This window comes from Carassius gibelio, chromosome B9 (genome assembly GCF_023724105.1).
Source record: "Carassius gibelio isolate Cgi1373 ecotype wild population from Czech Republic chromosome B9, carGib1.2-hapl.c, whole genome shotgun sequence".
Taxonomy (NCBI): domain Eukaryota; kingdom Metazoa; phylum Chordata; class Actinopteri; order Cypriniformes; family Cyprinidae; genus Carassius; species Carassius gibelio.
In genome coordinates this window covers 16,103,802-16,120,024 of record NC_068404.1, presented here as the reverse complement: position 1 = coordinate 16,120,024, position 16,223 = coordinate 16,103,802, and the positions used below count along the sequence as shown (strand labels likewise).

General features: G+C 47.9%; 1 protein-coding gene across 23 annotated transcripts in view; it reads right to left on the bottom strand.

Annotated features, from left to right (window-relative positions):
• Window positions 1–16,223, bottom strand: part of col6a3 (collagen, type VI, alpha 3) — a 137,830-nt gene that overhangs the window by 41,238 nt on the left and 80,369 nt on the right. For 4 of the 23 annotated variants that reach the window (XM_052565996.1, XM_052565995.1, XM_052565994.1 and 1 more), the window contains exon 2: window positions 12,143–12,739. The exons of 2 other annotated variants lie outside the window; for them this stretch is intronic. In XM_052565996.1, the coding sequence (XP_052421956.1) occupies window positions 12,143–12,739 (597 nt within the window). Of the gene's footprint in view, window positions 1–1,585; window positions 2,183–2,337; window positions 2,514–6,247; window positions 6,431–8,623; window positions 9,221–9,375; window positions 9,566–12,142; window positions 12,740–13,084; window positions 13,558–16,223 lie in introns of those variants that run through there. 17 more of the 23 variants (XM_052565981.1, XM_052565971.1, XM_052565977.1 and 14 more) reach the window with 10 other exon arrangements.

The following is a 16,223-nucleotide window of genomic DNA, read 5'->3' as shown; positions in this document are numbered from 1 at the left end:
CCTTTGTGCCTCAGACCTCTGACACTGTCAAGAATGTCTTCCTTTGTCGTGTACGTGTTAAGATAGAAATGGACCTCTGTGTCTCCACTGTACTGGACCACAGAAACGCGGTCTCTGTTCTCATCTATGTCCAATCTCTCCACCATTCTTTGCACAAACTCTTTCATTGCTGGGAACCCATTCCTAGTGCCATCCGATCCATCCAGCAGGAAGACAACATCTCTCCTCTGCCTACGGCCCTCAGCTAAGAAATAACAGTCACGGGTAAGATGGGGAACATTGTAAGGAAAAAAATAACGGAATAGGGGAAAACAGCGTATTGCATTACATAGTAGATGCTTTGCCATTAATCGTGCTTTCTGTGTTTTTTGATATCATCTCACCTCCCGCAAAGATTTACGACTCAGGAAGAAATCATTTTCCTTCTCTAACTAACTAGAACTACAGGTAAAGCACAACTCACTACAACATTAAAAGCTGTGAGGAAGTAGAAGAAGCATGTTTATTTATTTCTTACCTATCGTTGTGGTAGTGGTAGACGTGACCTCTACAAATACTGTGTCAATGTTGCTGAACAGCTGCTGTTGGACACTTGGAAGGTCAGCAAAATCACTTACTGAGAGTGCATAACTAGGCTCATGGGAGATCCTCTGGAGTTCGCTGCTGTCTGAGCTCCTTGACCCTATCCCAAAGATAAGCACTCCCAGCTCCTTCAGGGATGAGGCCGGTGTATCAACATTATCAAATGACCTTCCACCACTCAGCAGAATCAGTAACTGGGGCACACCTTCTACACGTCTGCTTCCAGAGGAGGCAGTGAATATATTGTCCCTCACGTACTGCAAAGCTGCCCCTGTGTTGAGGGGTCTCCCTCCTTTGTGCCTCAGACCCCTGACTGTGTCAAGAATGTCCTCCTTTCTTGAGTATGTGTTAAGATAGAAATGGGCCTCTGGATCTCTGCTGTACTGGACCACGGACACGCGGTCTCTGTTCTCAGACACATTCAGTCTCCCCACCATCCTTTCAACAAAGTCGCGCATCGCAGGGAAAGAGCTCCTAGTGCCATCCGAACCATCCAGCAGGAACACCACATCCCTCTTTCGCTCAGCTAAGGATAATGAAATGGAACACAGAGTCACGTGAGCACTTGGCATCTGATATTTTCTGTAGGTGTATGCATGCTCTAGCTGGCAACAGCAAATGGGAAAAGACTCTCCCGCCCTTTAAGCTATTTTACAACCAATCCGATGGCCAAATGTTAGTCCCATCTGCTAAAATAATACCTCGTTTTGGTCAGAGCAAATCTGCCTAAATTTAATGAATGCGAAGCAGTGAAATAAGGTCTAAATTTAAAGGTCATATTGGTCAAAAGACAAAAACTTGGCCTAAAGCAAGCTAACGAGTGAATGAACAAACACTTTAAAATGTATCAGTGACTAGAGTTCAAGCCCTTGGCTTTTTAGCCTAATTTCCCACGGCTCTGCTCACATGCAGTGCTAACTTAAACTGTTCAGGGTCAACTGCACGCTTTGCAAAGAGGAGCTCAGAGTACTGTTTTCTAGAGGCATGCGGGAATCTGTCTTACCCGGCACAGTAGCTGTCACCGGCTTGACTTGACCAAGCACATTGTTGAGGGAGCTGATAAACTGCTGTTGGACACTGGGAAGGTCAGAGAATTCATTGATGGACTGTGCATAGGTAGGATCATTGGCAATTCTCTGCACCTCTCTGCTGGAATTTCTGGTGCCGACACCAAAAATCAAGATCCCGCCCTGTTTCAAGGCGGAGGCAGGTATATCTATGTTATCGCTTGACCGTCCTCCACTGAGGAGGATGAGAATCTGAGGGACACCCGCTTGCTTTCTACTCCCCGCAGAGGCGGTGAAGACATTGTCCCTCACGTACTGGAGAGCTGCCCCAGTGTTGAGGGGTCTCCCTCCTCTATGCCTCAGACCTCTGACAGAGTTCAAGATCTCCCCCTTTGTTGTGTAGGTATTCAGATAGAAATTGACCTCTGCGTCTCTACTGTACTGCACCACGGCAACACGGTCTCTGTTTGCATCTATGCTGAATTGCTCCACTAATCTTTGCACGAAGTCACGCATCGCCGGGAAAGTATTTCTAGTGCCATCTGATGCGTCCAGCAGGAACACTACGTCCTTTCTGGGTATGGCGTCATCAGCTAGGAAAAGAAAACAGCATCATTAACACCCGGACATTTCAAAACATCTTTAGAACATCACGTTAGTTCACTACTCCTTTGACTATCTAAGCTGCGAGTAATCAACAAGGCACAGCCTGTCCGAAAGCACTTGTGAAGTTCTGCCATGCACATACCGGTCAGAGTCGGAGAAGTCGGAGTGACAGGCATTGCAACATCGTGGACAGAGGCCAGCAGCTGCTCTTGGACTTTTGGAAGCTCACTGAAGTCGGACACGGTCAGAGCGTAATTGGGGTCGGATGAAATTCTCTGCAATTCTCTGCTATCAGAGCCCCTCGATCCTATTCCAAAGGTCAAAACGCCAATCTCTTTCAGAGAGGAGGCTGCTGCATCGACACTGTCAGATGACCTTCCCCCGCTAAACAAAACCAGTATCTGCGGCACACCCTCCAGCCGCCTGCTGCCAGAGGTGGCAGTAAAGACACTGTCTCTGACGTACTGGAGAGCTGCCCCCATGTTGAGGGGTCTGCCTCCTTTGTGTCTCAGGCCTCTGACACGGTCAAGAACCTCTTCCTTTGTCGTGTAGCTGTTCAGATAGAAATGGACCTCAGCGTCTCTACTGTACTGCACCACAGAAACTCGGTCTCTGTTGGCCTCTATGTTGAATTTCTCCACTACTCTTTGCACGAAGTCACGCATAGCTGGGAAAGAATTCCTAGTGCCATCTGAACCGTCCAGAAGAAAGACTACGTCCCTTCTGGGTGTGGTGTAAACAGCTAGGAGGGGGGAAACAGCATCATTAACGGCAAGAAATATCAATAACGTTCATTAAACTTCAGAATGTCATATCAGTTCACCCCCTCAATAACAGTCCAAGCTCTGGCTAACATTCCCACTGCTCACAAATTTTTATATAAAGAAGACAAAGGGGAAAGAAAAAAGGGAGGGCATGAAGTAGGAAGGCGAGACACAGTGTACTATGACGTTCTGCCATGCACATACCGGTGACAGCTGGTGATGTTGGAGTGATGGGAATTGCAACAGCCTTGACAGAAGCTAGCAGCTGCTCTTGGACTTTCGGAAGCTCACTGAAGTCGGACACGGTCAGGGCATAATTGGGGTCGGATGAAATTCTCTGCAATTCTCTGCTATCAGAGCCCCTCGATCCTATTCCAAAGGTCAAAACTCCAAGCTCTTTCAGAGAGGAGGCTGCTGCGTCAACACTGTCAGATGACCTTCCCCCACTAAGCAAAACCAGTATCTGCGGCACACCATCCAGTCTCCTGCTGCCAGAGGTGGCAGTAAAGACATTGTCTCTGACGTACTGGAGACCGGCCCCCGTGTAGAGGGGTCTGCCTCCTTTGTGCCTCAGACCTCTGACACTGTCAAGAATGTCTTCCTTTGTCGTGTACGTGTTAAGATAGAAATGGACCTCTGTGTCTCCACTGTACTGGACCACAGAAACGCGGTCTCTGTTCTCATCTATGTCCAATCTCTCCACCATTCTTTGCACAAACTCTTTCATTGCTGGGAACCCATTCCTAGTGCCATCCGATCCATCCAGCAGGAAGACAACATCTCTCCTCTGCCTACGGCCCTCAGCTAAGAAATAACAGTCACGGGTAAGATGGGGAACATTGTAAGGAAAAAAATAACGGAATAGGGGAAAACAGCGTATTGCATTACATAGTAGATGCTTTGCCATTAATCGTGCTTTCTGTGTTTTTTGATATCATCTCACCTCCCGCAAAGATTTACGACTCAGGAAGAAATCATTTTCCTTCTCTAACTAACTAGAACTACAGGTAAAGCACAACTCACTACAACATTAAAAGCTGTGAGGAAGTAGAAGAAGCATGTTTATTTATTTCTTACCTATCGTCGTGGTAGTGGTAGACGTGACCTCTACAAATACTGTGTCAATGTTGCTGAACAGCTGCTGTTGGACACTTGGAAGGTCAGCAAAATCACTTACTGAGAGTGCATAACTAGGCTCATGGGAGATCCTCTGGAGTTCGCTGCTGTCTGAGCTCCTTGACCCTATCCCAAAGATAAGCACTCCCAGCTCCTTCAGGGATGAGGCCGGTGTATCAACATTATCAAATGACCTTCCACCACTCAGCAGAATCAGTAACTGGGGCACACCTTCTACACGTCTGCTTCCAGAGGAGGCAGTGAATATATTGTCCCTCACGTACTGCAAAGCTGCCCCTGTGTTGAGGGGTCTCCCTCCTTTGTGCCTCAGACCCCTGACTGTGTCAAGAATGTCCTCCTTTCTTGAGTATGTGTTAAGATAGAAATGGGCCTCTGGATCTCTGCTGTACTGGACCACGGACACGCGGTCTCTGTTCTCAGACACATTCAGTCTCCCCACCATCCTTTCAACAAAGTCGCGCATCGCAGGGAAAGAGCTCCTAGTGCCATCCGAACCATCCAGCAGGAACACCACATCCCTCTTTCGCTCAGCTAAGGATAATGAAATGGAACACAGAGTCACGTGAGCACTTGGCATCTGATATTTTCTGTAGGTGTATGCATGCTCTAGCTGGCAACAGCAAATGGGAAAAGACTCTCCCGCCCTTTAAGCTATTTTACAACCAATCCGATGGCCAAATGTTAGTCCCATCTGCTAAAATAATACCTCGTTTTGGTCAGAGTAAATCTGCCTAAATTTAATGAATGCGAAGCAGTGAAATAAGGTCTAAATTTAAAGGTCATATTGGTCAAAAGACAAAAACTTGGCCTAAAGCAAGCTAACGAGTGAATGAACAAACACTTTAAAATGTATCAGTGACTAGAGTTCAAGCCCTTGGCTTTTTAGCCTAATTTCCCACGGCTCTGCTCACATGCAGTGCTAACTTAAACTGTTCAGGGTCAACTGCACGCTTTGCAAAGAGGAGCTCAGAGTACTGTTTTCTAGAGGCATGCGGGAATCTGTCTTACCCGGCACAGTAGCTGTCACCGGCTTGACTTGACCAAGCACATTGTTGAGGGAGCTGATAAACTGCTGTTGGACACTGGGAAGGTCAGAGAATTCATTGATGGACTGTGCATAGGTAGGATCATTGGCAATTCTCTGCACCTCTCTGCTGGAATTTCTGGTGCCGACACCAAAAATCAAGATCCCGCCCTGTTTCAAGGCGGAGGCAGGTATATCTATGTTATCGCTTGACCGTCCTCCACTGAGGAGGATGAGAATCTGAGGGACACCCGCTTGCTTTCTACTCCCCGCAGAGGCGGTGAAGACATTGTCCCTCACGTACTGGAGAGCTGCCCCAGTGTTGAGGGGTCTCCCTCCTCTATGCCTCAGACCTCTGACAGAGTTCAAGATCTCCCCCTTTGTTGTGTAGGTATTCAGATAGAAATTGACCTCTGCGTCTCTACTGTACTGCACCACGGCAACACGGTCTCTGTTTGCATCTATGCTGAATTGCTCCACTAATCTTTGCACGAAGTCACGCATCGCCGGGAAAGTATTTCTAGTGCCATCTGATGCGTCCAGCAGGAACACTACGTCCTTTCTGGGTATTTCGTCATCAGCTAGGAAAAGAAAACAGCATCATTAACACCCGGACATTTCAAAACATCTTTAGAACATCACGTTAGTTCACTACTCCTTTGACTATCTAAGCTGCGAGTAATCAACAAGGCACAGCCTGTCCGAAAGCACTTGTGAAGTTCTGCCATGCACATACCGGTCAGAGTCGGAGAAGTCGGAGTGACAGGCATTGCAACATCCTGGACAGAGGACAGCAGCTGCTCTTGGACTTTTGGAAGCTCACTGAAGTCGGACACGGTCAGAGCGTAATTGGGGTCGGATGAAATTCTCTGCAATTCTCTGCTATCAGAGCCCCTCGATCCTATTCCAAAGGTCGAAACGCCAAGGTCTTTCAGAGAGGAGGCTGCTGCATCGACACTGTCAGATGACCTTCCCCCGCTAAACAAAACCAGTATCTGCGGCACACCCTCCAGCCGCCTGCTGCCAGAGGTGGCAGTAAAGACACTGTCTCTGACGTACTGGAGAGCTGCCCCCATGTTGAGGGGTCTGCCTCCTTTGTGTCTCAGGACTCTGACACGGTCAAGAACCTCTTCCTTTGTCGTGTAGCTGTTCAGATAGAAATGGACCTCAGCGTCTCTACTGTACTGCACCACAGAAACTCGGTCTCTGTTGGCCTCTATGTTGAATTTCTCCACTACTCTTTGCACGAAGTCACGCATAGCTGGGAAAGAATTCCTAGTGCCATCTGAACCATCCAGAAGAAAGACTACGTCCCTTCTGGGTGTGGTGTAAACAGCTAGGAGGGGGGAAACAGCATCATTAACGGCAAGAAATATCAATAACGTTCATTAAACTTCAGAATGTCATATCAGTTCACCCCCTCAATAACAGTCCAAGCTCTGGCTAACATTCCCACTGCTCACAAATTTTTATATAAAGAAAACAAAGGGGAAAGAAAAAAGGGAGGGCATGAAGTAGGAAGGCGAGACACAGTGTACTATGACGTTCTGCCATGCACATACCGGTGACAGCTGGTGATGTTGGAGTGATGGGAATTGCAACAGCCTTGACAGAAGCTAGCAGCTGCTCTTGGACTTTCGGAAGCTCACTGAAGTCGGACACGGTCAGGGCATAATTGGGGTCGGATGAAATTCTCTGCAATTCTCTGCTATCAGAGCCCCTCGATCCTATTCCAAAGGTCAAAACTCCAAGCTCTTTCAGAGAGGAGGCTGCTGCGTCAACACTGTCAGATGACCTTCCCCCACTAAGCAAAACCAGTATCTGCGGCACACCATCCAGTCTCCTGCTGCCAGAGGTGGCAGTAAAGACATTGTCTCTGACGTACTGGAGACCGGCCCCCGTGTAGAGGGGTCTGCCTCCTTTGTGCCTCAGACCTCTGACACTGTCAAGAATGTCTTCCTTTGTCGTGTACGTGTTAAGATAGAAATGGACCTCTGTGTCTCCACTGTACTGGACCACAGAAGCGCGGTCTCTGTTCTCATCTATGTCCAATCTCTCCACCATTCTTTGCACAAACTCTTTCATTGCTGGGAACCCATTCCTAGTGCCATCCGATCCATCCAGCAGGAAGACAACATCTCTCCTCTGCCTACGGCCCTCAGCTAAGAAATAACAGTCACGGGTAAGATGGGGGACATTGTAAGGAAAAAAATAACGGAATAGGGGAAAACAGCGTATTGCATTACATAGTAGATGCTTTGCCATTAATCGTGCTTTATGTGTTTTTTGATATCATCTCACCTCCCGCAAAGATTTACGACTCAGGAAGAAATCATTTTCCTTCTCTAACTAACTAGAACTACAGGTAAAGCACAACTCACTACAACATTAAACGCTGTGAGGAAGTAGAAGAAGCATGTTTATTTATTTCTTACCTATCGTCGTGGTAGTGGTAGACGTGACCTCTACAAATACTGTGTCAATGTTGCTGAACAGCTGCTGTTGGACACTTGGAAGGTCAGCAAAATCACTTACTGAGAGTGCATAACTAGGCTCATGGGAGATCCTCTGGAGTTCGCTGCTGTCTGAGCTCCTTGACCCTATCCCAAAGATAAGCACTCCCAGCTCCTTCAGGGATGAGGCCGGTGTATCAACATTATCAAATGACCTTCCACCACTCAGCAGAATCAGTAACTGGGGCACACCTTCTACATGTCTGCTTCCAGAGGAGGCAGTGAATATATTGTCCCTCACGTACTGCAAAGCTGCCCCTGTGTTGAGGGGTCTCCCTCCTTTGTGCCTCAGACCCCTGACTGTGTCAAGAATGTCCTCCTTTCTTGAGTATGTGTTAAGATAGAAATGGGCCTCTGGATCTCTGCTGTACTGGACCACGGACACGCGGTCTCTGTTCTCAGACACATTCAGTCTCCCCACCATCCTTTCAACAAAGTCGCGCATCGCAGGGAAAGAGCTCCTAGTGCCATCCGAACCATCCAGCAGGAACACCACATCCCTCTTTCGCTCAGCTAAGGATAATGAAATGGAACAAAGAGTCACGTGAGCACTTGGCATCTGATATTTTCTGTAGGTGTATGCATGCTCTAGCTGGCAACAGCAAATGGGAAGAGACTCTCCCGCCCTTTAAGCTATTTTACAACCAATCCGATGGCCAAATGTTAGTCCCATCTGCTAAAATAATACCTCGTTTTGGTCAGAGTAAATCTGCCTAAATTTAATGAATGCGAAGCAGTGAAATAAGGTCTAAATTTAAAGGTCATATTGGTCAAAAGACAAAAACTTGGCCTAAAGCAAGCTAACGAGTGAATGAACAAACACTTTAAAATGTATCAGTGACTAGAGTTCAAGCCCTTGGCTTTTTAGCCTAATTTCCCACGGCTCTGCTCACATGCAGTGCTAACTTAAACTGTTCAGGGTCAACTGCACGCTTTGCAAAGAGGAGCTCAGAGTACTGTTTTCTAGAGGCATGCGGGAATCTGTCTTACCCGGCACAGTAGCTGTCACCGGCTTGACTTGACCAAGCACATTGTTGAGGGAGCTGATAAACTGCTGTTGGACACTGGGAAGGTCAGAGAATTCATTGATGGACTGTGCATAGGTAGGATCATTGGCAATTCTCTGCACCTCTCTGCTGGAATTTCTGGTGCCGACACCAAAAATCAAGATCCCGCCCTGTTTCAAGGCGGAGGCAGGTATATCTATGTTATCGCTTGACCGTCCTCCACTGAGGAGGATGAGAATCTGAGGGACACCCGCTTGCTTTCTACTCCCCGCAGAGGCGGTGAAGACATTGTCCCTCACGTACTGGAGAGCTGCCCCAGTGTTGAGGGGTCTCCCTCCTCTATGCCTCAGACCTCTGACAGAGTTCAAGATCTCCCCCTTTGTTGTGTAGGTATTCAGATAGAAATTGACCTCTGCGTCTCTACTGTACTGCACCACGGCAACACGGTCTCTGTTTGCATCTATGCTGAATTGCTCCACTAATCTTTGCACGAAGTCACGCATCGCCGGGAAAGTATTTCTAGTGCCATCTGATGCGTCCAGCAGGAACACTACGTCCTTTCTGGGTATGGCGTCATCAGCTAGGAAAAGAAAACAGCATCATTAACACCAGGACATTTCAAAACATCTTTAGAACATCACGTTAGTTCACTACTCCTTTGACTATCTAAGCTGCGAGTAATCAACAAGGCACAGCCTGTCCGAAAGCACTTGTGAAGTTCTGCCATGCACATACCGGTCAGAGTCGGAGAAGTCGGAGTGACAGGCATTGCAACATCCTGGACAGAGGCCAGCAGCTGCTCTTGGACTTTTGGAAGCTCACTGAAGTCAGACACGGTCAGAGCGTAATTGGGGTCGGATGAAATTCTCTGCAATTCTCTGCTATCAGAGCCCCTCGATCCTATTCCAAAGGTCGAAACGCCAAGGTCTTTCAGAGAGGAGGCTGCTGCATCGACACTGTCAGATGACCTTCCCCCGCTAAACAAAACCAGTATCTGCGGCACACCCTCCAGCCGCCTGCTGCCAGAGGTGGCAGTAAAGACACTGTCTCTGACGTACTGGAGAGCTGCCCCCATGTTGAGGGGTCTGCCTCCTTTGTGTCTCAGGCCTCTGACACGGTCAAGAACCTCTTCCTTTGTCGTGTAGCTGTTCAGATAGAAATGGACCTCAGCGTCTCTACTGTACTGCACCACAGAAACTCGGTCTCTGTTGGCCTCTATGTTGAATTTCTCCACTACTCTTTGCACGAAGTCACGCATAGCTGGGAAAGAATTCCTAGTGCCATCTGAACCATCCAGAAGAAAGACTACGTCCCTTCTGGGTGTGGTGTAAACAGCTAGGAGGGGGGAAACAGCATCATTAACGGCAAGAAATATCAATAACGTTCATTAAACTTCAGAATGTCATATCAGTTCACCCCCTCAATAACAGTCCAAGCTCTGGCTAACATTCCCACTGCTCACAAATTTTTATATAAAGAAAACAAAGGGGAAAGAAAAAAGGGAGGGCATGAAGTAGGAAGGCGAGACACAGTGTACTATGACGTTCTGCCATGCACATACCGGTGACAGCTGGTGATGTTGGAGTGATGGGAATTGCAACAGCCTTGACAGAAGCTAGCAGCTGCTCTTGGACTTTCGGAAGCTCACTGAAGTCGGACACGGTCAGGGCATAATTGGGGTCGGATGAAATTCTCTGCAATTCTCTGCTATCAGAGCCCCTCGATCCTATTCCAAAGGTCAAAACTCCAAGCTCTTTCAGAGAGGAGGCTGCTGCGTCAACACTGTCAGATGACCTTCCCCCACTAAGCAAAACCAGTATCTGCGGCACACCATCCAGTCTCCTGCTGCCAGAGGTGGCAGTAAAGACATTGTCTCTGACGTACTGGAGACCGGCCCCCGTGTAGAGGGGTCTGCCTCCTTTGTGCCTCAGACCTCTGACACTGTCAAGAATGTCTTCCTTTGTCGTGTACGTGTTAAGATAGAAATGGACCTCTGTGTCTCCACTGTACTGGACCACAGAAGCGCGGTCTCTGTTCTCATCTATGTCCAATCTCTCCACCATTCTTTGCACAAACTCTTTCATTGCTGGGAACCCATTCCTAGTGCCATCCGATCCATCCAGCAGGAAGACAACATCTCTCCTCTGCCTACGGCCCTCAGCTAAGAAATAACAGTCACGGGTAAGATGGGGGACATTGTAAGGAAAAAAATAACGGAATAGGGGAAAACAGCGTATTGCATTACATAGTAGATGCTTTGCCATTAATCGTGCTTTATGTGTTTTTTGATATCATCTCACCTCCCGCAAAGATTTACGACTCAGGAAGAAATCATTTTCCTTCTCTAACTAACTAGAACTACAGGTAAAGCACAACTCACTACAACATTAAACGCTGTGAGGAAGTAGAAGAAGCATGTTTATTTATTTCTTACCTATCGTCGTGGTAGTGGTAGACGTGACCTCTACAAATACTGTGTCAATGTTGCTGAACAGCTGCTGTTGGACACTTGGAAGGTCAGCAAAATCACTTACTGAGAGTGCATAACTAGGCTCATGGGAGATCCTCTGGAGTTCGCTGCTGTCTGAGCTCCTTGACCCTATCCCAAAGATAAGCACTCCCAGCTCCTTCAGGGATGAGGCCGGTGTATCAACATTATCAAATGACCTTCCACCACTCAGCAGAATCAGTAACTGGGGCACACCTTCTACACGTCTGCTTCCAGAGGAGGCAGTGAATATATTGTCCCTCACGTACTGCAAAGCTGCCCCTGTGTTGAGGGGTCTCCCTCCTTTGTGCCTCAGACCCCTGACTGTGTCAAGAATGTCCTCCTTTCTTGAGTATGTGTTAAGATAGAAATGGGCCTCTGGATCTCTGCTGTACTGGACCACGGACACGCGGTCTCTGTTCTCAGACACATTCAGTCTCCCCACCATCCTTTCAACAAAGTCGCGCATCGCAGGGAAAGAGCTCCTAGTGCCATCCGAACCATCCAGCAGGAACACCACATCCCTCTTTCGCTCAGCTAAGGATAATGAAATGGAACAAAGAGTCACGTGAGCACTTGGCATCTGATATTTTCTGTAGGTGTATGCATGCTCTAGCTGGCAACAGCAAATGGGAAGAGACTCTCCCGCCCTTTAAGCTATTTTACAACCAATCCGATGGCCAAATGTTAGTCCCATCTGCTAAAATAATACCTCGTTTTGGTCAGAGTAAATCTGCCTAAATTTAATGAATGCGAAGCAGTGAAATAAGGTCTAAATTTAAAGGTCATATTGGTCAAAAGACAAAAACTTGGCCTAAAGCAAGCTAACGAGTGAATGAACAAACACTTTAAAATGTATCAGTGACTAGAGTTCAAGCCCTTGGCTTTTTAGCCTAATTTCCCACGGCTCTGCTCACATGCAGTGCTAACTTAAACTGTTCAGGGTCAACTGCACACTTTGCAAAGAGGAGCTCAGAGTACTGTTTTCTAGAGGCATGCGGGAATCTGTCTTACCCGGCACAGTAGCTGTCACCGGCTTGACTTGACCAAGCACATTGTTGAGGGAGCTGATAAACTGCTGTTGGACACTGGGAAGGTCAGAGAATTCATTGATGGACTGTGCATAGGTAGGATCATTGGCAATTCTCTGCACCTCTCTGCTGGAATTTCTGGTGCCGACACCAAAAATCAAGATCCCGCCCTGTTTCAAGGCGGAGGCAGGTATATCTATGTTATCGCTTGACCGTCCTCCACTGAGGAGGATGAGAATCTGAGGGACACCCGCTTGCTTTCTACTCCCCGCAGAGGCAGTGAAGACATTGTCCCTCACGTACTGGAGAGCTGCCCCAGTGTTGAGGGGTCTCCCTCCTCTATGCCTCAGACCTCTGACAGAGTTCAAGATCTCCCCCTTTGTTGTGTAGGTATTCAGATAGAAATTGACCTCTGCGTCTCTACTGTACTGCACCACGGCAACACGGTCTCTGTTTGCATCTATGCTGAATTGCTCCACTAATCTTTGCACGAAGTCACGCATCGCCGGGAAAGTATTTCTAGTGCCATCTGATGCGTCCAGCAGGAACACTACGTCCTTTCTGGGTATGGCGTCATCAGCTAGGAAAAGAAAACAGCATCATTAACACCAGGACATTTCAAAACATCTTTAGAACATCACGTTGGTTCACTACTCCTTTGACTATCTAAGCTGCGAGTAATCAACAAGGCACAGCCTGTCCGAAAGCACTTGTGAAGTTCTGCCATGCACATACCGGTCAGAGTCGGAGAAGTCGGAGTGACAGGCATTGCAACATCCTGGACAGAGGCCAGCAGCTGCTCTTGGACTTTTGGAAGCTCACTGAAGTCAGACACGGTCAGAGCGTAATTGGGGTCGGATGAAATTCTCTGCAATTCTCTGCTATCAGAGCCCCTCGATCCTATTCCAAAGGTCGAAACACCAAGCTCTTTCAGAGAGGAGGCTGCTGCATCGACACTGTCAGATGACCTTCCCCCGCTAAACAAAACCAGTATCTGCGGCACACCCTCCAGCCGCCTGCTGCCAGAGGTGGCAGTAAAGACACTGTCTCTGACGTACTGGAGAGCTGCCCCCATGTTGAGGGGTCTGCCTCCTTTGTGTCTCAGGCCTCTGACACGGTCAAGAACCTCTTCCTTTGTCGTGTAGCTGTTCAGATAGAAATGGACCTCAGCGTCTCTACTGTACTGCACCACAGAAACTCGGTCTCTGTTGGCCTCTATGTTGAATTTCTCCACTACTCTTTGCACGAAGTCACGCATAGCTGGGAAAGAATTCCTAGTGCCATCTGAACCGTCCAGAAGAAAGACTACGTCCCTTCTGGGTGTGGTGTAAACAGCTAGGAGGGGGGAAACAGCATCATTAACGGCAAGAAATATCAATAACGTTCATTAAACTTCAGAATGTCATATCAGTTCACCCCCTCAATAACAGTCCAAGCTCTGGCTAACATTCCCACTGCTCACAAATTTTTATATAAAGAAAACAAAGGGGAAAGAAAAAAGGGAGGGCATTAAGTAGGAAGGCGAGACACAGTGTACTATGACGTTCTGCCATGCACATACCGGTGACAGCTGGTGATGTTGGAGTGATGGGAATTGCAACAGCCTTGACAGAGGCTAGCAGCTGCTCTTGGACTTTCGGAAGCTCACTGAAGTCGGACACGGTCAGGGCATAATTGGGGTCGGATGAAATTCTCTGCAATTCTCTGCTATCAGAGCCCCTCGATCCTATTCCAAAGGTCAAAACTCCAAGCTCTTTCAGAGAGGAGGCTGCTGCGTCAACACTGTCAGATGACCTTCCCCCACTAAGCAAAACCAGTATCTGCGGCACACCATCCAGTCTCCTGCTGCCAGAGGTGGCAGTAAAGACATTGTCTCTGACGTACTGGAGACCGGCCCCCGTGTAGAGGGGTCTGCCTCCTTTGTGCCTCAGACCTCTGACACTGTCAAGAATGTCTTCCTTTGTCGTGTACGTGTTAAGATAGAAATGGACCTCTGTGTCTCCACTGTACTGGACCACAGAAACGCGGTCTCTGTTCTCATCTATGTCCAATCTCTCCACCATTCTTTGCACAAACTCTTTCATTGCTGGGAACCCATTCCTAGTGCCATCCGATCCATCCAGCAGGAAGACAACATCTCTCCTCTGCCTACGGCCCTCAGCTAAGAAATAACAGTCACGGGTAAGATGGGGGACATTGTAAGGAAAAAAATAACGGAATAGGGGAAAACAGCGTATTGCATTACATAGTAGATGCTTTGCCATTAATCGTGCTTTCTGTGTTTTTTGATATCATCTCACCTCCCGCAAAGATTTACGACTCAGGAAGAAATCATTTTCCTTCTCTAACTAACTAGAACTACAGGTAAAGCACAACTCACTACAACATTAAACGCTGTGAGGAAGTAGAAGAAGCATGTTTATTTATTTCTTACCTATCGTCGTGGTAGTGGTAGACGTGACCTCTACAAATACTGTGTCAATGTTGCTGAACAGCTGCTGTTGGACACTTGGAAGGTCAGCAAAATCACTTACTGAGAGTGCATAACTAGGCTCATGGGAGATCCTCTGGAGTTCGCTGCTGTCTGAGCTCCTTGACCCTATCCCAAAGATAAGCACTCCCAGCTCCTTCAGGGATGAGGCCGGTGTATCAACATTATCAAATGACCTTCCACCACTCAGCAGAATCAGTAACTGGGGCACACCTTCTACACGTCTGCTTCCAGAGGAGGCAGTGAATATATTGTCCCTCACGTACTGCAAAGCTGCCCCTGTGTTGAGGGGTCTCCCTCCTTTGTGCCTCAGACCCCTGACTGTGTCAAGAATGTCCTCCTTTCTTGAGTATGTGTTAAGATAGAAATGGGCCTCTGGATCTCTGCTGTACTGGACCACGGACACGCGGTCTCTGTTCTCAGACACATTCAGTCTCCCCACCATCCTTTCAACAAAGTCGCGCATCGCAGGGAAAGAGCTCCTAGTGCCATCCGAACCATCCAGCAGGAACACCACATCCCTCTTTCGCTCAGCTAAGGATAATGAAATGGAACACAGAGTCACGTGAGCACTTGGCATCTGATATTTTCTGTAGGTGTATGCATGCTCTAGCTGGCAACAGCAAATGGGAAGAGACTCTCCCGATTGGTCAAAAGACAAAAACTTGGCCTAAAGCAAGCTAACGAGTGAATGAACAAACACTTTAAAATGTATCAGTGACTAGAGTTCAAGCCCTTGGCTTTTTAGCCTAATTTCCCACGGCTCTGCTCACATGCAGTGCTAACTTAAACTGTTCAGGGTCAACTGCACGCTTTGCAAAGAGGAGCTCAGAGTACTGTTTTCTAGAGGCATGCGGGAATCTGTCTTACCCGGCACAGTAGCTGTCACCGGCTTGACTTGACCAAGCACATTGTTGAGGGAGCTGATAAACTGCTGTTGGACACTGGGAAGGTCAGAGAATTCATTGATGGACTGTGCATAGGTAGGATCATTGGCAATTCTCTGCACCTCTCTGCTGGAATTTCTGGTGCCGACACCAAAAATCAAGATCCCGCCCTGTTTCAAGGCGGAGGCAGGTATATCTATGTTATCGCTTGACCGTCCTCCACTGAGGAGGATGAGAATCTGAGGGACACCCGCTTGCTTTCTACTCCCCGCAGAGGCGGTGAAGACATTGTCCCTCACGTACTGGAGAGCTGCCCCAGTGTTGAGGGGTCTCCCTCCTCTATGCCTCAGACCTCTGACAGAGTTCAAGATCTCCCCCTTTGTTGTGTAGGTATTCAGATAGAAATTGACCTCTGCGTCTCTACTGTACTGCACCACGGCAACACGGTCTCTGTTTGCATCTATGCTGAATTGCTCCACTAATCTTTGCACGAAGTCACGCATCGCCGGGAAAGTATTTCTAGTGCCATCTGATGCGTCCAGCAGGAACACTACGTCCTTTCTGGGTATGGCTTCATCAGCTAGGAAAAGAAAACAGCATCATTAACACCAGGACATTTCAAAACATCTTTAGAACATCACGTTAGTTCACTACTCCTTTGACTATCTAAGCTGCGAGTAATCAAC